Genomic DNA, 26,097 nt, shown 5'->3' with positions numbered 1-26,097 from the left:
GCTTATTTTCTAAGACATTTCTTCAAATCTCATCCCTTCATTCAACAAGTATGCATTGAAAGCCTACTATGTAGCCAAGTGCTATTTTTTTTTTTTTTTTTTTTTTTTTTGAGACAGAGTTTCGCTCTTGTTACCCAGGCTGGAGTGCAATGGCATGATTTCAGCTCACCGCAACCTCCGCCTCCTGGGTTCAGGCAATTCTTCTGCCTCAGCCTCCTGAGTAGCTGGGATTAATTACAGGCATGCGCCACCATGCCCAGCTAATTCTTTGTATTTTTAGTAGAGATGGGGTTTCACCATGTTGACCAGGATGGTCTCAATCTGTTGACCTCGTGATCCACCTGCCTCGGCCTCCCAAAGTGCTGGGATTACAGGCTTGAGCCACTGTGCCCGGCCCAGCCAAGTGCTATTTTAGGTACTGAGGATATAGTCATGAACAAACAAAAATCCTTGCCCTTGTGGAACTCTAGTGCAGGCAGGCAAATAATATATAAAATATGTAATATGTCAGAAAAAGTACTGTAGAGAAAATAAGGAAGGTGTAAAAAGATGTACAGATTTTGTTTCCTGCTTTTTAAAATATTTCAAATAGGTTAGTTAGGAACAACTTCACTCGAAAGATATATCTGAGCAAGGACATGAAAGGGGTGAATAAAGCATGTATATATCTAGAGAGAGAGTATTCCAGACAAAGAGAACAGCAAAGTGTAAATATCAGGGGCAGAGTGTGTCTGTAACTGGTATGTGCAGAGAGTGTGACGAGGCAGAGCAGAAACAAGGTAAAGAGGTAAAATTTTTTCCAACCATCCTGTTTTTAAGTTCCAAAAGCTATTTCTGGTTTTGAATGTTTCGTTTTGTAGCAATTATTCTCATTTTATTATGAAATACCATCCCTTATGTCTCCGAAGGACTGGTATCTTTCTAAGTTTTCTTCAGCTCCCTGCCTTGTCTCTGCTTACCGAGTTCCCTTTTTTCTGTTTGTTTGATTGGTTTGCTCTCTTTTATATTACAGATTTTCCTCCAATACCTGGCTTTTTGTTCACATTAAATAGTTGGCTGGAAGTTATGTGAGGAGTGGAGGCAAGATAAGGAGCTAATTTTTTCATTTGAGGATCATCCCCACATGACTTTGCCCTCTGACTGCTCAGTATACCCAGAGGAATCCTGCCACCCTCAATTTAGGGAGTATGAGCTAGGCTGTTAGTGTTTTGAGATCAAGCAAGGAAGGGTGGCATAGAGCCTCTTGCTGGTGCTCCCCTCTGCAGTTTTACAGTACAGTTTCTCCTGCTGGCTAAATCAGTTGTCACTACACTGTTTTCCAGCTTCTAAGAACTTAAAATTATAAAACTTTAATGCTAATAATCTGAAGTTCTCTGGGGTCAGTCATTCTGTTATTTGTGCTGTTACTCTAGATTATTTCTTCATATGTTAAGTAACTTTGCAGTGTAAAATCACCCTCAGAAGTACTTTTTCTGTGGCACTTCCATGGGGTCAGCTTGTGGGATTGTTTCTTTAAAGTGCTTTGCCTTTGTTTATGGTAGGCAAGCAAAAAGTTTGATGGTATGGGGTTCCCAGTAAACATAGGAAGTATAAATATGAACCTTAAAGATACACCAGCCTGGCCAACATTGTGAAATCCCGTCTCTTTCACAAAAATTAGCTGGGCATGATGGTGCACACCTGTAACCCCAGCTACTCAGGAGGCTAAAGCAGGAGAATCGCTTGAACCCAGGAGGCAGATGTTGCAGTGAGCTGAGATTACACACCACTGCACTCTAGCCTGGGTGACAGAGTGAAACTCTTTCTCAAAAAAAAAAAAATCAGGTTTTTTTTCAGAGAGGAGCCCAGGTAGAGATAAACTTCCTCAAAGAAGTGGAGAGATTTTTCCCTTCATAGAGTTCCTGTCCTAAAGAACTCCCATTGGCCAGGCATGGTGGCTCATGTCTGTAATCCCAGCGCTTTGGGAGGCCAAGGTGGATGGATCACAAGGTCAAGAGTTCAAGACCAGCCTTGCCAAGATGGTGAAACCCCATCTCTACTAAAAATACAAAAATTAGCTGGCCATAGTGGTAGACGCCTGTAATCCCAGCTACTAGGGAGGCTGAGGCAGGAGACTCACTTAACCTGGGAGGTGGAGGTTGCAGTGAGCCGAGATTGTGCCACTGGACTCCAACCTGGGCGACAGAGTGAGATTCTGCCTCAAAAAAAAAAAAAAAAATTAAAAAAAAAAAAAAGAAAAGAACTCTCACTGTCCTAAAGAACTCTATGTGAGGGCCTCAGGCCAAACTCCACAACTTGTGTCTTCTGACTCAATCCCCTATGATATTGAGTCCATAATCTCCTAAAACAACCAGGTTTTGAGTTAACTTATTAAGACATTTCAACAAGAAGATTCTCAGGTTCACTCTCTAAAATAAAAAGGATCTTAAAGACACTTCTATATAAAATTATAATGTTCAATGTAATTTCTTAATAATAAAAAAGTAAAATCATGTATTATAAATGTCTTAATAACAAAGCACACAGCCATTTTTTTTACCTTGTTCCATTCTCTTCATTAGCTGTATCTGATCTACTGTTTTCTTCAAAATCTTGCATTTGTCTGGTTTTACACTCAAGCTGTCAATGTCACTAATGTTGGCAGACAGTAACTCAGCTAGTTCTTCTAAATATTTATTTTCTTGCTCCCTGCGCCTCTTTTCAGTGCTGTTACACAAAGAAAATCCAGTTAGTGTACATTTGTATCACCATATTTCCTTCTCTGATCAAATATCTAATGTTTACACATTTAGTAAGATCTTTATTTTTATTGAAAATATAAAACTAGATTTAGAAAGTGACATAAATTCACATCTAAAAAGCAGATACTACAAAATACCAAAGTTTAGAAAACAATTCTGGCTAAAATATATAAAGTAAATTGACTGCTATAACAGATGTATTTCTCCAATCATATATATACCTTGAATATTTCAAATAACAATTACTAGATATTAAAAGTAAACATAATAAATACGTTAGTTGGATTTGGAACTACTTTATATTATGAATAACTTCTTGAAATAGAAAAATCTAAATTTACAAATAACGGTTATAAATTAAGCAGGGAACACAATACCAGAATTCAAATAAGTTATAATCAGAAATCTGATAACCTCTTATTTCTTATAATGATTAAACCATTCGTTGATCCTCATCAAAAAAGTATCCATTCAAAAGCAAAATAAGAAGGCTAATAATAATCAGAAATGAAGGTGCAGTGAACAATGTATTCTGTGTACAGCTGTGTCCTAAAAGAAATATTTAAAAAACTATTTATAAGTTCCCATAAATGCAATAAACAAAATCAAACAATTTATTTTAAAGAAAAATAATGAGAACAAGGAATAACAGTGCATACAGTACAGGTAGCACTTTTTTAAAAAAAGTATACCAAATGTATTGAATGACTATGATTCATTTTTGCTTTCCAGTCATTAGCCCTGGTTCATTTAGCGAAGTCATCAGGCAATTTGTTTTGTGACACATATAAAGACAGTGAAGCATGACTTTGAAACTTTGTTATTATCAAACTAATATAATACGAAAAATTGGTCACAAGTATCTCTTTGTTTCATAAGCAGCAATAAAAATCATTATAAACAAATAAATAAGATGTAGCTCCCAATTATTTAGAAAACAAAGAAAACAGGCCATTATAATACTATTCGACAAGACTAGAACACTACAAAAGTATACATCTCTAGACCTAGAAAATGAGATGCATGAACTTAGTGGTAGGGAGAGGCTGGTTTTCTGAAAGGAAAAAAAACACAACTTTTTCAAAGGTATAAAGTAAGAGTGAAAATACCAAGATAAAGAACCTACAAGTGGTTCAGTATAGCTAAACTACAGATGATAAGAGACAAGGGCAAGTGATGTGGTCAAGATCAGATCCCAAGGGATCTTGCATGCCATGATAAAAAGCATGGTATACTGCTTAAAAGCACAGGTTCAGCTGGGTACAGCAGCTCACACCTGTAATCCCAGAACTTTGAGAGACAGAGGCAGGAGGATAGCTTGAGGCTAGGAGTTCAAGACCAGCCTCGGTAATACAACAAGACCCTGTCTCTTAAAAAAAAAAAAAAAAAGGCCGGGTGCAGTGGCTCACGCCTGTAATCCCAGCACTTTGGGAGGCCGAGGCAGGTAGATCACGAGGTCAAGAGATCGAGACCATCCTGGTCAACATGGTGAAACCCCGTCTCTACTAAAAATACAAAAAATTAGCTGGGCATGGTGGTGCATGCCTGTAATCCCAGATACTCAGGAGGCTGAGGCAGGAGAATTGCCTGAACCCAGGAGGCAGAGGTTGCGGTGAGCCGAGATTGCGCCATTGCACTCCAGCCTGGGTAACAAGAGCGAAACTCCGTCTCAAAAAAAAAAAAAAAAAAAAAATTAGCCAGGAGTGATGGTGTGAGCCTGTAGTTCCAGCTACTTCAGAGGCTGAGGTGGGAGGATTGCTTGAGACCAGGAGTTGGAAGTTGTAGTGAGCTATGATTGTGCTGCTCTACTCTTGCCTGGGCAATAGAATGAGATCCTGTTTCTTAATAACAACAACAAAAAGGCACAGGCCCAAGCTTCCTGTCATTTACTAGCCATACAATCTTGGACAAGTCACTTAGTGGCAAGTTAACTTTTCTAAGCTTCAATTTCCTTATCTGTAAAACTGGGATAATGACATTACTTCCCAGGGTTTTGTATTAAAAAAGAGGATACATGTAAAATGCTTGGCAGAGTTCCTGGCATATGCTTTTAGCTCAGTAAATGTTATCTATTATCATTTTTATTATAATTATTTATTTTCAGGGAAATGAGGAGCCCAGAAGGGTTTAAGAAGAATGAGTAGCATGACCAGATTTGTAAGCTCCCTAAAGACAGAAATGAAGCCTCATTCTGTCGCCTAGGCTGGAGTGCAGTGGCGTGATCTTGGCTCACTGCAACCTCCACCTCCAGCTTCAAGCAGTTTTCCTGCCTCAGCCTCCCATATAGCTGTGATTATAGGTGCATGCCACCATGCTCGGCTAACTTTTTTATTTTTTTAGTAGAGATGTGGTTTTACCATGTTGGCCAGGCTGGTCTCAACTCCTGACCTTGTGATCCACCTGCCTCAGCCTCCCAAAGTGCTGGGATTACAGGTGTGAGCCACCACGCCCACCCTCTCTTGTATCCTTAAAACATCAAGCAAATGATGCTGGCTGAAGAATAGGCACTTAATATGTACTTGAGTTGAACTGAAAATGTTAAACAAGTATAAACACAGGTACCTATAATTTTGAGATTAACGTTTTAATCCTCCTTCTAGAAAAATGAATGAATGGAGAAGAGGTAGCAGAAGGGAGATATGAGGTATCTCAGCCCACCAAACAGTTGCTGAGAAACTCTCCTGTCCAAGGATCTGTGTACAATACTTGTAATACCCTGATGTCTAATGTAACATAGCTAGCCTAAAGTTAGAACCTAAGCAACGCCATTTTATAAAAGTAAAAGCTGTTTTTAAGGTAAGTTCTAACGGCTGCCCCATTCTCCTCACAATAACTGCTGGCCTTGGTGTCTGTAAATAAAACTGCTAGTTTGCTCTGCAAAATGCCCAGGAAAGCTGATCACCTTCTCTTATCAGTAACTGCCAGAATTGCTAGCCTTTGCTTACCAGTAATGACCAGGACAAGCAGCTCAATCTAATTCCATCCTGGCTCCTGCAACTTGTAATAAGTGACTAAGATCTGTTATTTCTACCTTAATTCAGTCAATGTACAAACTAACGCTTATCTTGACTTCTGTAAGCCACTTAGGTAACAAAGTGACAACAAGTCCTCCAGCCCTCGGAATGTCTGGAGACCCGCACCCTCCTCCCTGCCCGGGAAGTGATTTACGGAATCCCCTGTCCCTCAGAATGTCTGAATCCCTTCACCTCCACCCCCGCCTCACACTCTCAACCCCAAAGGTGGGCATAAAAAGGTCTTGTCACCCTCCTTTCGGGGCCACGGGTTGGAAAAACGCGAGTCCTCCATGGCCACCGGCAATCAACCCTGCAACTGGCATAATTTTGTCTTGGTGTTGACTTTCTATGCTCGGTCCAGTACAACATCTAACAGATGCTCTTTATGATTAATGAATTCATATATGTTTGTAAGGACAGAGACATTACAAGGTGGTATCATATATAAACTCAGTTTCAAAATTACACATCATTTTGTTAAAGCTGAAGCCCATATTTCAGTTATAAACCTCAAGGAGATGGTACTTTCAAGTATTTTTAAAGCAAATATGAAGATTATTATCTTTAAGATATCTAAAGAAGAGAAAAAGATGTGAAACTTTTATATTTGTAATGATGTTATGTACACAAAAACACCAAAGAGCATCTACAGATAAACCGATAAAACACATAAGAAGATTCAGCACAATGGATGAATTTGAAGAATAACAAAGAAGAATGACTTGCTCCATCACATATCAAGGCAAGTATCATAAGAAAGCTCAGGCTGGGCGCGGTGGCTCAAGCCTGTAATCCCAGCACTTTGGGAGGCCGAGGCGGGTGGATCACAAGGTCAAGAGATCGAGACCATCCTGGTCAACATGGTGAAACCCCGTCTCTATGAAAAATACAAAAAAATTAGCTGGGCATGGTGGTGCGTGCCTGTGATCCCAGCTACTCAGGAGGCTGAGGCAGGAGAACTGCCTGAACCCAGGAGGCGGAGGTTGCAGTGAGCTGAGATCGTGCCATTGCACTCCAGCCTGGGTAACAAGAGCGAAACTCTGTCTCAAAAAAAAAAAAAAAAAAAAAGCTCAGAACCAGATCTCTATATATACAGAAACTTGAATTATAATAAAAGGTAACAGCAAAACCAGTCAAGGGTAATGTTATTACTGATAACTGGAAACACAATAAATAAATTAGGTCCTTACATTACACCATGAGCAAAAATAAATTACAGAGTAATCAAAACCCTAAATGTGCATTAGAAGAAAACATACAAAAATGTATTTAAAGCCTTAGAGTAGAAGAAAAATCATTAAACAAGACCCTAAAACACTCGACACATGAAAACCTAAGGCTTTGTATGTCAACAGACATCATTATTAACGTTAACCAACAGGTTGGAAAAAGATACTTGTATCAATTATAAGCAAGAAAAGGTTAGTAAGTAGAAAATTTTAAATAAGTCTTAGAAATTAAAAAGAAAAGAACAAACAACACAGCAGGAACATAAGCAAAAGATACAACCAAGAAATTCACAAAGGAGAAAAATATAAATGAGTAAAAGACCAAAAAAAGATGATCAATTTATCTAATTATCATGGAAATGCCCTTAAAACTATAACCCCACACCCATTAGATTGGCAAAGTGTTAAAATGAGAAGAGAATAGTATTAGTAAGAATGTGGGAAAAGAGGAATTCTCAATGCCTGTTATTTGAAAAACAATGTGGTACTTACCTAGTAAACATAAAAATTTACATAGATATTAAAGAAACTTTGTGTTTTTTTGAGATGGAGTTTTGCTCTTGTTGGCCAGGCCAGAGTGCAGTGGTGCAATCTTGGCTCATTGCAACCTCCTCCTCCAGGGTTCAAGTAATTCTCCTGCCTCAGCATCCTGAATAGCTGGGATTATAGGTGCCCACCATGACATCTGGTCTTTTTTTTTTTTTTTTTTAATAGAGATGGGTTTTTACCATGTTGGCCAGGCTGGTCTCAAACTCCTGACCTAAGGTGATCCACCTGCCTTGGCCTCCCAAAGTGCTGGGATTACAGGAGTGAACCACTGTGCCTAGCCAAAGAAACTCCTATGTATAAAAATAGGAGATACGTGTGAGGATGTTTGCTGCAGGGCTGGCTGTGACACTGAAAATTTATAACAGGCTGTTTATCTCTAGGGAATGTATTTGTAGAAAAATATATTTTTCAAATGTGATATATTCATGTAATGCAATACTAATCAAAAGTTAATAATAGGACTGAATACGTCTATGCATATTTAAATCTCAAAATCCATGTTGAAAAAAGTATAGCATAGAAAATATATAGTATTATATAAATTATGTAAATTTAATAAATATTCTATATGGCTCAAAGATATCTTTGTGTGTATATATAACTATTTAAAATAGATTGGAGAAATTTACTACAAGCAAAACAATTCATTTGTTAATATATTACTTTTATTTAAACAGGATTATACAAATATGATCAAATATTAACAAAATACAGTGATATGATAAAACAGTATCAATTACATTGTGTTGGCTATATATAGTTTCTCAGTCTATATTCTTTTATATATTTAAAAAATTTCCCCAAATAAAAAATAAAATGTGGCCAGGTGCAGTGGCTCAAACCTGTGATGCCAGCACTTTAGGAGGCAGAAGCGGGCAGATCACGAGGTCAGGAGATCGAGACCATCCTGCGTAAAATGATGAAACCCCATCTCTACTAAAAATACAAAAAATTAGCTGGGTGTGGTGGCACATGCCTATACCCCAGCTACTTGGGAGGCTGAGACGGGAGAATCGCTTGAACCCGGAAGGCAGAGGTTGCAGTAAGCCGAGATTGATCGCGCCACTGCACTTCTGCCTGGAGATGTAGTGAAACTCTGTCTCTCAAAAAGAAAAAAAAAATGCAAAAGATGGTTTATTTATTCTTATCTTTTCCTTTAAGGACTGACTTTATATACAGATATTAACAAGAGCATTAATTTTTGACAGCACATTTCTAGATTGTATCTTGATCTCAACATTCCTCCCTGCATCTGGACACTTATTTGCGATTATGAGTACTCAGATTATTGTCTCTCTCTAACAGTTCTCTGAACTGAGTCAGAGAAATGGTCACTTCCCTTTCTCGAGCCTGGAGCCCTGGCGTTCTCCTGTTAAAATCCTCTCTTCTTCCCTCCCATGAGAAAGAAGCATGTAATTCAAAGACAGACGAGTCTTCTGTAGCTTTACTCTCTAGATGAGTGATTATCAACTAGAGGTGACTTTGTTTTCCCTGGCCCCAGGGGACATTTGGCAATGTCTACAGACATTTTTGGTTGTTACAACTAAGATGCTACTGACATGTGGTGTGTAGAAGCAGGGCTACTGCTAAACATCCTACAAAATACAGGACAGCTCCCCTATAACAAAAATTATCTGACTCAAAATGTCAATAGTGTGGAGTCTGAAACACTTTCCTCTAAATTCTGGAAGATGAATGGAGTAAAATCTCCACTCATTGTAGGAAGTTGCTCTCAGGTAGGAAGCTAGCTGCTCTTTTTAAATCGAATGTTAAATGAGTACCTAGGGAATATATTTGTAGAAAAACATATTTTTCAAATGTGGTATATTCATGTTAATGCAATACTAATCAAAAGTTAATAGGACTGAATGTAACTATGCATATTTAAATCTGTATGGCATTTGAGGTTTCTTCTCTAAGTGGCCTTTGTGAGGGTCTCCTTAGCATTAGTTCTCTTTTAGCTCATTCAAGGTGGTTATATTTCTTATAATAATCCAAATATTTAACTACACAATAATAATTTTTTAAAATCCCGGTATTTCTTAGTTCCACTAATGCCATAATGTTCTATGACAGCAATGAAAGATGTATAATAGATTTATATATTCATTTGACAAATCTTTACATATAAGCCACACACTGTGCTAGGAACTAAGGATACAATGATGAACAAGAATGGGCAAGGTTCCTTACCAAATGGCAGCTCAGAGTCTATCGGAGAAGCCAGGAGGAATTCATGAAATAATCACACAAACTAGTAAAAATCTGCAATTATGGATCATGACTATGAAAACATCTGAGACAGATACATGAATGAAGTAAGTTGATCTAACAGTTATGGAAGGAAGAGAAGGCTCCCTTTAAGGATGTAATGACTAAGCTGGCATCTGAAGGATGAGTAGGTGTTAACTAAAGGAAATCAAGAGGAAGTAGGCTGGATACTGAATAGAGGGAGAAGCATGTGCAAAGACCCTGGGGGAAGGAAGAGAACATGGTGAGTATGAAGTACTCAAAGAAAGACACTAAACTTGGGGTAGATTAAACAAAAGCTGTGAAGTGGCAGTGAAAGTAATAAAGCAGCTCTACCGAAAATAGACTAAGAAGAGTGTTCCTACCTTGATGCCAGTGTGTCACATGGCGATCCTTTCCTCTTATGTGAGTCTGGGTTAGCAGGGTCGGATGAACTGTCCCCGAGGCCACTCATGTTGAAAAACTTCACACCTAAACAGGAAGAACAACAGTAAGAAATCTACCCTTATGACCTCTCCAACCAAATAAAGGTAGGGAAGCTCCCCTATGTTAGAAAATTTCTAAAAATTGTGCTATTTTAATGCATAGATAATTACAGCCATCATAAAAACATTAGTATCTATATAAAAGTACAGAGGTCATCAGATAGTGTTTCTATATTTCCTTTCCTATATCTGTAAAATAAAATTAATAATCCTTTGTGAAACTGTTACAACCAAGTAGGATGAAAACGTGGTTAGAATAATTAAACAGATACTGAGATTTTTTTCCAAAGAGAAAAAAAATCATTTTTATGTGTAAATGTAAAAGCTGAATGTTGAACTGGAGTCAGATAAATTATTCTTTGCATTTATTATTTAGAACCTGCTTTTCAAAAGAATTTAAAATAACTTTTACTCATAACGTTTGGGATTTTATATTTATAGATAAATAATACATATAGAATTAAGTTAAAGTGATAAACTAGATTTAGATTTTGAATTGTACTTTACGCTTTGAGTTCTATACTCCTAACCTTTTGTTTACGTAGTCAGGCAACAAAGATCAAATGTTTAGTCTATGTTAGGACCTTGGTATAGATGCCAGAGAACACAAAGTCATTCCCCCTAGCATGCCAGCCAGGTTTCTCACATGTTGTACCAGTTAGCAACTGCACTTAAAGATCCCTGCTGATCTGTCCCTCATCAACCATTATTCTCCATATAATCCCTAATGAAACTCAGAACCCTATCCTTTGTCTTACAATCATCACTACCGTTTGGATTTTATTAGTGCCAAACAACATACTTCACCGTTCTCTTTTACTTCATCTATCCTCATAAAAGGAAAGACAATTCTTGTTAAATGGGCGAAACTTTAGCTTTTCCTAACGTTCTAAATTATTAAACGACAGCACTGTATGTTAGCAGCCATGCTGAGAAACTTTATTATGTTGAGAATCTCTCACATAGCTTTAATTGGTATGTCTAAGTAAACCTTTTTCCCTAAAACTGACTCTGCTTCTAGCCCTTTTCTGAAGACCAGTGACTGTCATATCTTTTTGGTGCACAAATAATTCCTAAAATTTTAATCAAAAACTTATTATTTCACGCAACCAAAAATGGCACATTTTCAATTTCTCCATATTAGAAGTGCTATTTATGAAAAATTCCAGCTTCTACGATTACAATCTTATCATTTTTTATTATTCTTTTTTACTCATTTCTAACTGGAATCCAAATCCTGCTGATTTTTCCTTGACAAGATTGTCTCCTCCTTCTTCATTCCCAGATACAGTTATAATCCTTGTTTGGAACCAAATACCTAATTCTAGATTAATGCCAGATCCTTTAATCTTGCTTCTCAATTCCTGTCATTCTCACTTCTAATCTGTCCTATAAACAGCAGCAAAAGCATCCCTGCTTAAATGTCATTTTCAAGGTCTCATTTCCCTGATAAGGAATCAACTAGATTTGCCTACTGCAACATGGTAGTTAAAAGGATGGGCTGCCATGCTGGGAAGAAATGAGGAGAAAAGGGAAATCTTACACATTTTTAGTAGGAATGTAAATTAGTGTAGCCATTTGAAAAACAGCATGGAGGTTCTTCAAAAAAACTAAAAATAGAACTACTATATATCTGATACAGAAATCCTAAAAATATGTACATAGCCAAAGGAAATGAAATCAATATGTTGGAGAGATACGTGCACTCCAATATTTACATGGCAGTATTCACAATAAGTCAAGATATGAAATCAACCTAAGTGTCCATCAATGGATATATGGATAAAGAAAATGTGGTATATATACACAATGGAATACCATATAGCCACAAAAAAGAATGAAATCTTGTCATTGATGGAAACATGGACAAACTTGGAGGGCTTATGCTAAGTGGAATAAGCCTAGCATAGGGGAACAAATTTATTGCATACTCTGACTCACATGTAAACTCAAGAAGTTAATCTCATAGAAGTCGACAGTAGAATAGTGGTTACTACAGGCTGGGAAGGATGCAGGGAGGAGAAGATAGCCAGAGGCTGTTTAACAGATCCAAAAGTACAGCTAAATATGAGGAATCAGTTCTAGTGTTCCATAGCATTGTAGGTAAATATAAATAACAAAAATTTATTTTCAAATAGCTAAAAGAGTAGATTTTGAATGTTCCCAACATGAAGAAAAGAAAAATGATTGAGGTGATGGACATGCTAATTACTCTGATATGATCATTACATATTGTATACATGTATCAAAATATCACACTGTACTCCATAAATATGTTCAATTATTATGCATCAATTAAAAATAGCAATAAAAGTAAAAACAAACAAACAAAAAAACCCCAGGGTTTTGGGGCCAGAAAAACCTTGTTCAAGTCCTGGATTAAACACTACCTGTCTGACCTTGGGCAAAGTCTCTCTCTAAACCTATTTTCTACTCATGTATTTTTTGTCTCAGTTGGTACACTGCAGTCATTCTAGCCTCTTCTCTCATATCTTGCATGCAAGCAAACACTAAGGTTTGTCAGTTTTTACTTCTCAAGTATTTCCAAAATCCATCCCTTTTCATATTCTCCTTTACCAATATTTCAATTCAGGTTTTCATTTAACTCTTAGTGGACTACTAAAATAGCTTCCCAAATAGCTTCTCCCTGTTTCCAGTCTTATCCTCCTTAAGTTTATCCTCTGTAGACCCACAGGAGTAGGCTACCAAGTGTAGGTCTATTAAATCCTCATTATCCATAGGACAATATCCAACCTCGTAAACATAATATATAAAGTTTGCATCAGCTCTCACTTATTGTGTGAGTCTATTACAGAATCTGGTGAATGAGTTACTAAATGACGGTCCAATCAAGTGTTCATAGATTATATATGCCATGTATTATGTATTACAATGTAATCTACATATAAAGTTATATATATCATTTGTATATATATATATATAAGCATATAGATTATATATGTTAACTTTAGCTTCAACCTCAAGAAAAGACTTTAAAAACCTTGGTAATATCTCATGTTCTCAGCAAAGTTAAATATTAGACAAAAAGGTAAATATTAGCTAAAAAACTTTAAATTGATCTCAGTGTGGGAGCAGACCAATTTAAATTAGCCACAAATGTTTACTGAGCTCTTACCATATGCCAATCTCTGTTCTAGGCACTAGGGATACAGCCATGAGTAAAATTTACAAAATCACTGTCCTAATAAAGTTTCATTCTATTGTGAGGGAGATGACAATACATAAAATGAAAAAGGAAATTTTATAGTATATTAAAAGGTGTTGAGCCCTATGGAGAAAAATAAGGCAAAAAATAGAGGCTTAATTATGTGGAAGTGGAAGGGAAGCAAGTAAGATAGTTAGGAAAGGACTCACTGAAAAAGTGAGAGATATGAGCCAAGGTAAGAAGGAGGTAAGGGAGAGCGCCAACAGAATGATATATGGAGGAAATGTGCTTCTGGCAGGGGGAGGTAGAAGGGCCTTAAGGCAGGAGCATAACTGCTTTTTGAGAAACATGAAAGAGGTGAGCATGGCTAGAACTGCGGAATGGGGGAGTAGGCAATGAGGTCAGAGAGATAATGGGAGGGTATACCATGTAAGGCCTTTAAAGTCATTGTAAGGACTTTAAGTCCCAGTGACTGAGGCAGTCACTGGAGGATTAACAACAGAAGGACGACAGGATTTGACTTATATTCTAAGACTTCCTCTGAAGGATAAATACAATCTTTCTCATCTCAGTAATTTGGTATCTGAATGTCCACTTGTAAATTGGACATTTCCATTTGGGTATCCCACTGTCACCGCAAATTAAACATGTATAAAATATGACACCCTTTTAAATTTCAGATTTCTACTAATGATAAATGAGAGGAACTACATTACACATTAATATCTTTAAAAACAATGTATTAAACCTTCCATGGGGGTGACTGGAGAGGAAGGAACACACAATAAGGAAAATACAGAAACCTAGTTAGCCTTTGCAAAATTTACAGTTTAAGGTGAACAACCCCAACGCAAGGCAAATACACCAGACTTGCAACAAGAAAGTCAAGAGACCAACAATGGTTTTGTTACCATCCACTCTAAAACTCAAACACAAAATAAATGTAATTGGTTCACTGTGTTACTGGAACAAAATATATACCTTCTTTTCCTGCGGAGATTCACAGAGCATAAAAAAGGTTAACCAAATATCATATAAGTAAAGAAGTCATTTAATTTCAGTAATATAAAAATGAAATAATGCAATAAATTTATAATAATGAAGCATCAATTCTAAACTCTTCTACAAAAGTAGAAACAAAGGAGAGAAGAAAATGCTGAACAAGGAAGTTGAAAGATAAGACTTTAGGATTTGCCCAGATTCAAAAGCAAAGAGTTAGCTAACACGTGCTTCATGTTCAGGTGGCCCTTTTTGTTTCCTTAGCTGGCCATCTTTTCCGCCTCTGATGAAATTAGGTTACGTCCATGTAAAACTTTACCCATCTGAAATTCTACTTGTTCTCAAAATAATCCTGGGCATATGTTTTTTATTATAATGTGCTATAAGATATAATTCTTTTGTTTCCCTTTTGGGATTGTGAACTCAAAGCCAGTTATAGATATTTTTATTGTATATTTAATATTTAACAAAATACCTAAAAGATAGAGAAGCTAAATAAATAGGTGATGAACTTAAAAAAAATTAACCTATCTTACTAATATGACAGTTGACATTTCTAAAACAAAGATAGTTAAGTTTTTACGGTTAAATATTTCCCAAAATATTTTTAAAATCTTTGAAATTATTTCTTATAATTGAGAAACATGAACTTTCTTGAAATCCTTACTGTCTTACTTTCAATGGGAAAAAAACAGCAAACTGCCTTCTTGGCCTAGAAATTAGGAAATGTTTCTTCTAATTTTGAAAAAGTAAAGATCTATTAGTTTGTAAAAAAAAAAAAAAAAAACACAAAACCTGTGATACTTCATAGTACTGCAGACCCAAGCCATGCTGCAGTTATATGATCTGAATAATATAATCTCATAGATTGAATAATTTTCAGTAATAAGTAAATCTGGATCTAAAGCAATATTCCCATACTGTGCTACCCTTGGACTACTGGCTGGAGATTTACAACTGCTATGTCTGAGATTCTGGGGCTGGGGAGAGACAACAACAAACAACTCAACAGCAGCCAGACAGGCTGGCCTACTGAAATAAGAGCCAAGAGCTGAAGAGCTATGAGACTCACCCACAATTTGCTGATAGTATGATTCTGGAATTAACTGCTTTCTGTTTACAAAACACAATACACAGAGCAATGTAAAACTTCCGATGAGGAAAAACTATTACAGTTGTATTTATGTAGAATGGCTCTACATTTGGCAGTTAGGATACTTAAATAAGGACCATTAAGAAAAGAAAATTTGGTTTCAGGAAACCAATTTGCATATCGCCCTTTAAAAAGAGGTAAAGTTTCTAAGTAAAAGTACCCTGTTGATTTAAAAAGAATTGCTAAATTATACCCAATCCTATGCAATCTCTAGATAGTAGTTTTAGGAACTAGAAACTCTATCTCTGTTCAAATGTACCAGACTAAACTAAATAGGTGAAGGCTGAAGAAATAGAACAGTGCCTTATAATTCAGCTGATTTTAAAATTTCTACACAAGAAATCTGTCATACATTTCTTGGATTTAGCTGAGAACGGCATAATTTTAAAAAACCCATCAATTAGTTAATAAACATTTCTAATAATATACTTTAAAATGCTTAGCAGTCAATGAGCACAAAGAAGTGTGTGTGTCTGTGTGTGTGTGTGTGTGTGTGTGTGTGTGTGTGTGTGTGTACGTGTACATGAGAAGGACACTCTAAAAGCTAAACCTCCCCAAGTTAATAGTTGTATAAAGGGCATCACACAGGAAAAACATGATAAAGCTCTGAACTAGCTAATTTCCATAAAAAATGTTTCTCAAACTGGAGTCCTCAGATTTATAAAGGTCTTTGAAATAAGTTTTCATTTTAGTTTTTCATTTCAATGGCAACCAAAATCTTTCTCATGTGTTAAGGAAGGATAGAGACTTTAGGATTTTCACTGTCTTTTTAATAATTGAGTAATATCCCCATGTTTGGAGAGGCCATATTTTGTTTGTCCATTCACCAGTTGATAGATATTTAGGTTGTTTTCATTTTTTGAATATTATCAATAATGTTCCTGTGAACATTTATATACAAACGGTTATATGGGCATGTTTTTAATTCTTTTGAGCATTTAACTAGGAGTGGAACTGTTGGGCCATACAGTAACTCTTAACTTTCTGAGGAACTGTCAAAACCAGTTTTCCACAGTAACTACATCATCTAAAATTCCCAACAGTAATATACAAAGGTTCCAGTTTTCCACAACCTTGCTAAACAACTTCCTGCCTTTAAAAAAATTATAGCCATCCTAGAGGGTGTGAAATGATATCTCAATATGGTTTTGATTTATATTTCCCTAATCGCTAATGACACCAAGCATCTTTTCTTACACCACTGGCCATTTGTATATCTTATTTAGAGACGTGTCTATTCAGGTCCTTTGCCTGTTTTTTAAAAACTAAAGTTTACTGTGTATATTTAAGACATACAACATGATGTCATGAGATACGGATATGTAGTAAAATGGTTATTATTACGAAACAAATGAACATATCCATCGTCTCCTATAGCTACCCATTTTTTCCCAGTATGGCAATGTTTTATTCTCTATCTCTGTATATTTCACTTTGTTTTAAAAGATGCCTCATATAAATGAGATTATGTAATATTCTTCTTTCTGTGTCTGACTTATTTGGCAAATAGCAGGATCTCCTCCCTTTTAACAGCTAAGTAATATTTCATTGTACATATATGCTACAGCTTTTTTACCTATTTGTCCACTGACAAACCCCTAGATTGTTTCCACATCTCAGCTATTGTGAATAATGCTGCAATCAACATGGGAGTGCAGATAGTTTTATGAGCTGATGTCATCTCTTTTGAGTATATACCCAGAAAAGGGATTGCTGGGGTCATATGGTAATTCTATTTTTAACTTCGTTAGGAGTATCTATACTGTTTTTCATAATGGCTGCTCCATTCTAAGTTCCTACCAAAAGTGTACATGTGTTTCCTTTTCTTAACACTCTTGCCAACACTTGTTATCTTTTGTCTTTTTTATATACATTGAGCATCCCAAATCTAAAAATCCCAAACCCAAAATGCTCCAAAATCCAAAAATTTTTGAATGCCAACATAACACTAAAAGGAAATGCTCATTGGAGCATTTTGCATTTCAGATTTTGAATGCTCAACTGAAAAGTATAATGCAAATATTCCAAAATCCACAAAAATCCAAAATATGAAACAATCCTGGTCCCTCAAGCATTTTGGATAAGTGATATTCAACTTGTAACATCTATCCTAATAGCTGATAGATGTAAGGTGATATAGCAGCTTTTACTTGCATTTCCTTAATTTTTTTTATGAATCTGAGAACCTTTCATATACCTGTTGGCTATTTTTATGTCGTCCTTGAAGAAAAGTCTTTTCAGGTCCTTTGATATCTGGCTTACATGTTTTCTTGCTATTGAATTGTAGGATTTGGGGTTGGGTTAAGCTGTCTTTTTATTAAGTCATAAGAGTGCTTTACATTCGGGATACTAGACCCCTGTCAGATATATGACTTGCAGATGATTTTCTCCAATCCTGTGGTTTATCTTTTCATTTTCTTTATAGTATTCTTTGATGAACAAAAGTTTTTAATTTTAGTAAAGTTCGACTTATCTACATTTTCTTCTTTGTTTAATAGGTCCAATGTCTGGCCCCCTAAGGACAGATACTACTAATTGTTATTTTTCCTGTATATGGGCCATACTTTTTTGTTTCCTGGCATGCCTAATTTTTGTTGAATACTAGATATTTTGAAGCTAATGAATGGGCAGGGATTTTCTGAAATGTCTGGAAACAAAAATTCTCTCAAAATCCACAAAGCCAGGGGCCCGAATTCAGATGGTAGTTATCCTCGGTCCAGAGAAGAGATCCTGCTCTGATAAGCTTCTACCATAAATGACTTGTCAGTGTCTTAACCATTATGGCCAAGAATAAAAAGCAAAAGCAAATAAATGGATTCAAAGCAATCAATGAATTTTTAGAAATCAAAACACCATTTAATCTTATTTCACTGATTCTATAAAATACTAGATTTTTCTTAAAGTGCTTTTGGTAAAAGAGGATTCTCTGCAGTCTTTTACATTTATTATGCTAATAAGGACATTATCAAGGATTTGGTAACTTAACGTCTAAATATATCTAATGATTGAAACAATATATTTAATACATTTGTGTTTACCACTAAAAGCTTATTCCACAGATTGAGATAATGCTTTTTTTATTTGCATTAATTTTTTCTAAATACAAATAAGTTTGAAAAAAGAATAAAAGTTCATTTTTGTTTTCTATTAACAAATACATAGAAAAAGAAAAATGAAATTAGTTTTAAAACTCAATATGTTTCTCATATTGCCTTCATTTAAAATTTAATTTTAAGATAAAGAATATACATATATTTGCCTTATTAAAATATTCCTAGTATATTAATTCATGACGTAGAAAAAAATAGCATTGCAACACATATTTGTGACAGCTACCTTATTAGAACAAATTAGCAAAAATAACTAAACATTTCCTTATGAAACTATGAGTCCAGTTATCTTAGAGTGACAGAGTTACTGCAGGTATACTGCACATGACTTCCAAAATCCACTCTAATTTGTGTTGGTATTTATTGAGGAAAAAATCAGTCTTTACAACTATAGCTATGTTTGGCTGGTATAAACAACAATGTAAGTATTCGATATTTACTTGAAGGAGTACAGGAGAAGAGTTTTATAAGAGTTTAGGAGAAGCAGCCTTAAAACAAAAAATGATAATCATTTTGCTTTGTCATTTACACAGACAAAACTGAGTGATAAAAATTTCAGTGTTGCTGGGTGCAGGAGTATGTGTCTATAATCCTAACTACTCAGAAGGCTGAGGTGGGAGAATCGTTTGAGCCAGGAATTCAAGTCTGATCTGGGCTAAATAGCTAGACTCTGCCTCTTAAAAAAAAAAAAAAAAAAAAATTAAATAAAAAAAGTGAATTATCACACTAAATAATAACATTTATCACATAAAATTACTCCAATATCTAAAATAAAGAATTCAGCCCCAGATCAGAAGCTGTTCAATTTTCATCAACCATTTTAGAAACCCACTTCAGAATTCAGTATAAATATACATATCTAAAGCAATAAAAAAAAATAAATACACTAAAATCTATTCTCTAATGGTACATGGTAGAAGTACCAAAGTCATAGAGTCAAATGGGTCAAAATAATTTACCAAAACAATGAAATTGTATTTTGAGGGTATTAGAAAAATGATCAAGCCAGGAAAATCTCCAGTTAATTTCAGGGTCACCCTCCCAATCTGAAAGGGAAAGGGCACAGATAAAATCACAATATGAGCCAATCTTCATTGACCACATTTATATAAAAGGTAAGCATTTTTTAAAGTCCAGCTTAAAACCTAAGTCATCTTACTTGATTCATTTACATTCTGCAATACTTTATTGATGTCCATTGAAAAATGAAAAAAAAATTCCCAAGCATTTCATGTAAACAGCTGGTTAAATAGCATCAATATCCTCTTAATGCTCATACTAAATATAGCTAGCTATATTCCTTCCACTGCAATGACCAGCTAAAGACTAACTTGGAACAAGTGAAACTCAAATTCCATTTTCCACTGTTCTCAACAGGATAATTATGAAAACAGAATAATAACAATAAAAGGAATGCTCATACATTTTAAACTGGAGATGCAGACTTTTAAATTTTTAGAAAAAGAACCCCTGCAATTGTCACCCAGTAGAGTACTTCTCAAATATTCTGACTATAGGCCACTTCAGTGGTATAAGCATGTTTACCCTTCCAGATGCCACTTTCACATTAGAAAGTCAATAGTAACAAAGAAATAGAGAGAAACAAATTAATAAAAACTTCAAAGTTAAAATGTAAGCCCATTAATTGCATTTAACTAAAGGATGTGACAATATTATATATATTAAACATGTATCATATGTTTTATATGCATTAATTCACTTATTCCTTACAATTACCCTATGAAGTATATTATAATCTCCATTTTGACAGTTTTATCACACTAATAAACTATGCTCAATGATGATGATGATGATGATAATGAATATTAACACTTATTTAAGATTTACTATGTGCAAATCACTATTCTGTGTTAATTCCTAACCTATGTTAGTTCATTCCCTCATAAACCTTACTAACTCATTCACTTATAAAACATCAGGTAGGTCATATTATAATCTATCTCAGTGATAAGAAAACCAAGGCATGGACAAGTTACTTAATCTGCCCAACAACTTAAGTGGCAAAGGAAGAAACTGGTCTTAGGTAGTCTGATTCCAGAATTTGCATATGCCTTAAGTTATATAACCAACCCACAGTCACATAACTAATCAACAGAAAAGCCATCGATATAGTGCCAATCTTTTGCTTTGGTCTCCATATCAAAACATTTCCCTAATATATCCAGTAAGAGACTTACAGAAAAGGTGACATTAAAGTATACCACATCTAAAAACTAGGTAGTATACAAGGTACTCAAACATACAGACAAAAAATCTTTTCTATTCTTAGTCAAAACATCAGATGAAAATAAAGTTATTCATATAGCTAATCATGACTTACCTTCTATGGTACATTATAATATAAAACAAACTATTTCCTATAAGATGTCAAGCACTTTAAAATAGAAATGCACTGTTCCATCGAAATCAAAAGTTCTCATTTTACAAACTCTAATTTTGTTCCAAAGTTCATAAATCTTGGATTCTAAAATTACACACACACACACACACACACACACAAATTTGTGTGTGAGAGAAAATGTGTGTGTGAGAAAGAGAGTGTATATGTGTGTGTGTGTGTACATATGTATGTAATTCCTTTCAATAACACCTAAATTATCTTAGTGATTCTACTTTCTAGGATTTTGGGCTCTTCTTTTGTTCTAACAGACTTTATCCTGAAAACTCTTTGTAAGCTTTGTTATTTAAGACAATGTTCTCAGAAAAAAAAAAGTCCCATATCACAGTCTTTTTAGGAAGGAGATAAGTGGAAACAGACAATCCTGAAATGCGGGCCACTGTACAAAATAGCTGGCCTGTATTCTTCCCCAATGTCCTTATCATGGAAGGCCCTATTTTGAAAACAAAGAAAAGCTGATAAACTATTCCAGGTAAAAGAAAATCAAACAAGGGTTCCGGATCCAAGATGGCCATTTAGGAACAGCTCAGGATTGCAGCTCCCAGTGAAAGCGCAGAGGGTGAGTGGACGCCACATTTCCAGACGGATTTTTATTGCCTACAGACCAGAAGATTCACAGGCGGAGGAGCCCCACAGGTCACCAGCGCGGCTGTTTTGGCCGGCGAGGCCGTTTCATCCCCGTGGCTGTTTTGGCCTGCAAGGCCGTTTTGTCCCCGCGGCTGTTTTGGCCCGCGCGGCTGCTTTGTGGGGCCCAGCAGGGCAGTTCTCCATACAAAATACACTGGTCCGTGTGCCCTTTCAGCTGGCAATTGGAGCCCTGGGAAGGCGCAGTTGCCCATTCATCTGACTAAAAAGGGGGACTGAAACAGGGAGCCAGACCAGGAGATTCCCAGGCAAAAACAAACAAACAAAAAGCCCCACAAATCTCAGTGTCGTTTCAGCCGGTAAAGGCACAGTGAGTCGCCGCAGGGGAAATCACATAGACCCCGGCGCCTTTTCAACAGGTGACTGAAACACCTGGGAGAGAGTCAACCGTTCAACTTAAAAGCAAAAGGCTCTGAGGCCGGGAGCCAGGTGATCAGGCTCGGCTGGTCCCACCCTGATAAAAGAACAGCAATCAGAAACTCTTTGGATTGCGAGTTTCACAGCAAGAACAGCTGAACCTGGGACTGTCCAACGCTATGGGGGAGGGGCGTCTGCCATTGCCGAGGCAGCCCGCTGTTGCCCAGGCAACCTGCCGTAGCCAAAGCAACCTGCCATTACAGTGAGAGTCCGCCATTACAGAGCCTCTGCAGGCAGACATTGACTAGGCTGCCTCACTGCTGCGCAGGGCAGCCCTGGGAAAAAAAATAAAAGTCAGCATCACAGCAGAAACTGATAAAGCCTTAACTCCCTGAGACAGAGCACCTGGGGAAAAAAAAGGTGTATGTGAGTTCTGCTGCAGCAGACATAAATGTACCTGCCCAGCAGCCCTGAATGAAAAACAGAGCTCACAACCCAGCACTTGAGCTCACATAAAGGACAGACTGTCTCCTCAAGCAGCTCCCTGACCCCCATATAGCCAAAGAGTCACCTCATAAAGGAGAGATCAGACTGACATTTAGCAGGTATCCTTCTGGGACAAAGATAGCAGAAAAAGAAACTGGTAGCAACTGTTACTGTTCTGCAGCTGCTGCAGGTGATCCCCAGGCAAGCAGGGCCTGCAGCAGACCTCAGCAGTCCTACAGCAGAGAGGCCAGACTGTTAGAAGGAAAACTAAGAAACAGAAATAACTTTATTATCAACAAATTGGACGTCCACTCAGAGACCCAATCTGAAAGTCAGCAACTACAAAGACAAGAGGTGGATAAACCCACAAAGACGGGAAGAAACCAGCACAAAAAGGATGAAAACACCCGAAACCAGAACACCTCTCCTCCTACAAGGGTTCACCACTCCTCACCAGCAAGTGAACAAGATTGGATGAGAATGAGTGTGATGAAATGACAGAATCAGACTTCAGAAGGTGGGTAATAAGGAACTTCCGTGAGCTAAAAGAACATGTTCTAACTCAATGCAAAGAAACTAAGTACGCTGAAAAAAGATTTGATGAAATGCTACCAAGAATGGACAAATTAGAGGGGAATATAAGTGAACTGATGGAGCTGAAAAACATAACACGAGAACTTTGCGAAGCATGCACAAGTTTCAACAGCCGAATTGACCAAGCAGAAGAAAGGATATCAGAGGTTAAAGATGAACTCAATGAAATAAAACCAGATGGCAAGATTAGAGAAAAAGGGGTAAAAAGGAATGAACAAAGTCTCCAAGAAATGTGGGACTACGTGAAAAGACCTAATCTACGTTTGATAGGTGTACCTGAATGTGACGAAGAGAATGAATCCAAGCTGGAAAATATTCTTCAGGATATTATCCAGGAAAATTTCCCCAACCTAGCAAGGCAGGCCAATATTCAAGTCCAGGAAATACAGAGAACACCACAAAGATATTCCTCAAGAAGAGCAACCCCAAGGCACATAATCGTCAGATTCACCAGGATTGAAATGAAGGAGAAAATGCTAAGAGCAGCCAGAGAGAAGGGTCAGGTTACACACAAAGGGAAGCCCATCAGACTCACAGCAGATCTCTCAGCAGAAACCCTACAAGCCAGAAGAGAGTGGGGGTCAATATTCAACATCCTTAAAGAAAAGAACTTTCAACCCAGAATTACATATCCAGCCAAACTAAGCTTCATAAGTGAAGGAAAAATAAAATCCTTTGCAAACAAGCTAGTACTCGGAGATTTCATCACCACCAGGCCTGCTTTACAGGAGCTCCAAAAAGAGGCTCAACATGTAGAAAGGAACAACCAGTACCAGCCAATCCAAAAATAAACCAAATGGTAAAGAGCATACACAAAGAAGAATCTATATCAACTAATGGGCAAAACAGCCGGCAGTATCAAATTCACACTTAACAATATTAACCCTGGCCGGGCGCGGTGGCTCAAGCCTGTAATCCCAGCACTTTGGGAGGCCGAGGCGGTGGATCACAAGGTCAAGAGATCGAGACCAGCCTGGTCAATATGGTGAAACCCCGTCTCTACTAAAAATAGAAAAAATTAGCTGGGCATGGTGGCGCATGCCTGTAATCCCAGCTACTCAGGACGCTGAGGCAGGAGAATTGCCTGAACCCAGGAGGCGGAGGTTGCGGTGAGCCGAGATCGCGCCATTGCACTCCAACCTGGGTAACAAGAGCGAAACTCTGTCTCACAAAAAAACAATATTAACCCTAAATGTAAATGGACTAAATGCCCCAATCAAAAGACACAGACTGGCAAATTGGATAAAAAGCCAAAACCCGTCAGTGTGCTGTATCCAGGAAACCCATCTCACATGCAAGTATACAAAAAGGCTCAAAGTAAAGGGATGGAGGAAGATTTACCAAGCAAATGGAGAGCAAAAAAAAGCAGGAGTTGCAATTCTCGTCTCTGATAAAATAGACTTTAAAGCAACAAAGATCAAAAGAGACAAAGAAGGACACTACACAATGGTTAAAGGATCAATGCAACAAGAAGAGCTAATGATCCTAAATACGTACGCACCCAATACAGGAGCACCCAGATACATGAGGCAAGTTCTTAATGACTTACAAAGAGACTTAGACTCCCACACAATAATAGTGGGAGACTTTAACACCCCATTGTCAATATTAGACAGATCAACCAGACAGAAAATTAACAAGGATATCCAGGACTTCAACTCAGACCTGGAACAAGCAAACCTAATAGACATTTACAGAACTCTCTACCCTAAATACACAGAATATACATTCTTCTCAGCACCACATCACACCTACTCTAAAATTGACCACGTAATTGGAAGCAAATCACTCCTCAGCAAATGCAAAAGTACGGAAATCATAACTAACAGTCTCTCAGACCACAGTGCAATCAAGTTAGAACTCAGAATTCAGAAACTAACTCAGAACCGCACAGCCTCATGGAAACTGAACAACTTAGTCTTGAATGTTGACCGGATAAACAATGAAATGAAGGCAGAAATAAAGATGTTCTTCGAAACCAATGAGAATGAAGACACAACATAACAAAATCTCTGGGACACATTTAAAGCAGGCTCTAGAGGAAAATATATAGCAATGAGTGCCCACATGAGAAGAAAGGAGAGATCTAAAATTGACGCCCCATCATCAAAATTGAAAGAGCTAGAGGAGCAAGATCAAGAAAACTCAAAAGCTAGCAGAAGACAAGAAATAACTAAGATCAGAGCAGAACTGAAGGAGATAGAGACACAAAAAATCCTTCAAAAAATCAATAAATCCAGGAGCTGGTTTTTCAAAAAGATCAACAAAATAGACAGACCACTAGCCACATTAATAAAAAAGAAAAGAGAGAATAACCAAATTGATGCAATAAAAAATGATTAAGGGGATATCACCACAGATTCCACAGAAATTCAAACGATCATCAGAGATTATTACAAACAACTCTATGCACATAAACCAGTAAACCTGGAAGAAATGGATAGATTCCTAGACACTTGCTTCCTCCCAAGCCTAAACCAGGAAGAAGTTGAAACCCTGAATAGACGAATAACAAGGTCTGAAGTTGAGGCAGCAATTAAGAGCCTACCACACAAAAAAAGCCCAGGTCCAGATGGGTTCCCAGCCGAATTCTACCAGACATGCAAAGAGGAGCTGGTACCATTTCTTCTGAAACTATTCCAAATAACCCAAAAAGAGGGAATCCTTCCCAAATCATTTTATGAGAACAACATCATCCTGATACCAAAACTCGGCAGAGACTCAACAAGAAAAGAAAACTTCAGGCCAATATCCATGATGAACATAGATGCAAAAATCTTCAATGAAATACTGGTAAGCCAATTGCAACAGCACATCAAAAAGCTTATCACCATGATCAAGTAGGATTTATCCCAGGGATGCAAGGCTGGTTCAACATACACAAGTCTATAAACATAATT

General features: G+C 36.9%; 1 protein-coding gene across 5 annotated transcripts in view; it reads right to left on the bottom strand.

Moving 5' to 3' along the window:
- NCOA1 (nuclear receptor coactivator 1) overlaps positions 1-26,097 on the bottom strand; it is a 139,683-nt gene that overhangs the window by 103,216 nt on the left and 10,370 nt on the right. For all 5 annotated transcript variants that reach the window (XM_010345776.2, XM_010345777.3, XM_010345778.2 and 2 more), the window contains exons 2-3: positions 10,149-10,254; positions 2,540-2,706 (exon numbers count right to left, since the gene is read on the bottom strand). In XM_010345776.2, the coding sequence (XP_010344078.1) occupies positions 2,540-2,706; positions 10,149-10,237 (256 nt within the window). In that variant the 5' untranslated portion in view covers positions 10,238-10,254. The remainder of the gene's footprint in view (positions 1-2,539; positions 2,707-10,148; positions 10,255-26,097) is intronic.

This window comes from Saimiri boliviensis, chromosome 1 (assembly GCF_048565385.1).
Source record: "Saimiri boliviensis isolate mSaiBol1 chromosome 1, mSaiBol1.pri, whole genome shotgun sequence".
NCBI lineage: Eukaryota > Metazoa > Chordata > Mammalia > Primates > Cebidae > Saimiri > Saimiri boliviensis.
The sequence above is the reverse complement of the archived record's forward strand: the minus strand, read 5'-3'. Positions and strand labels throughout refer to the sequence as shown.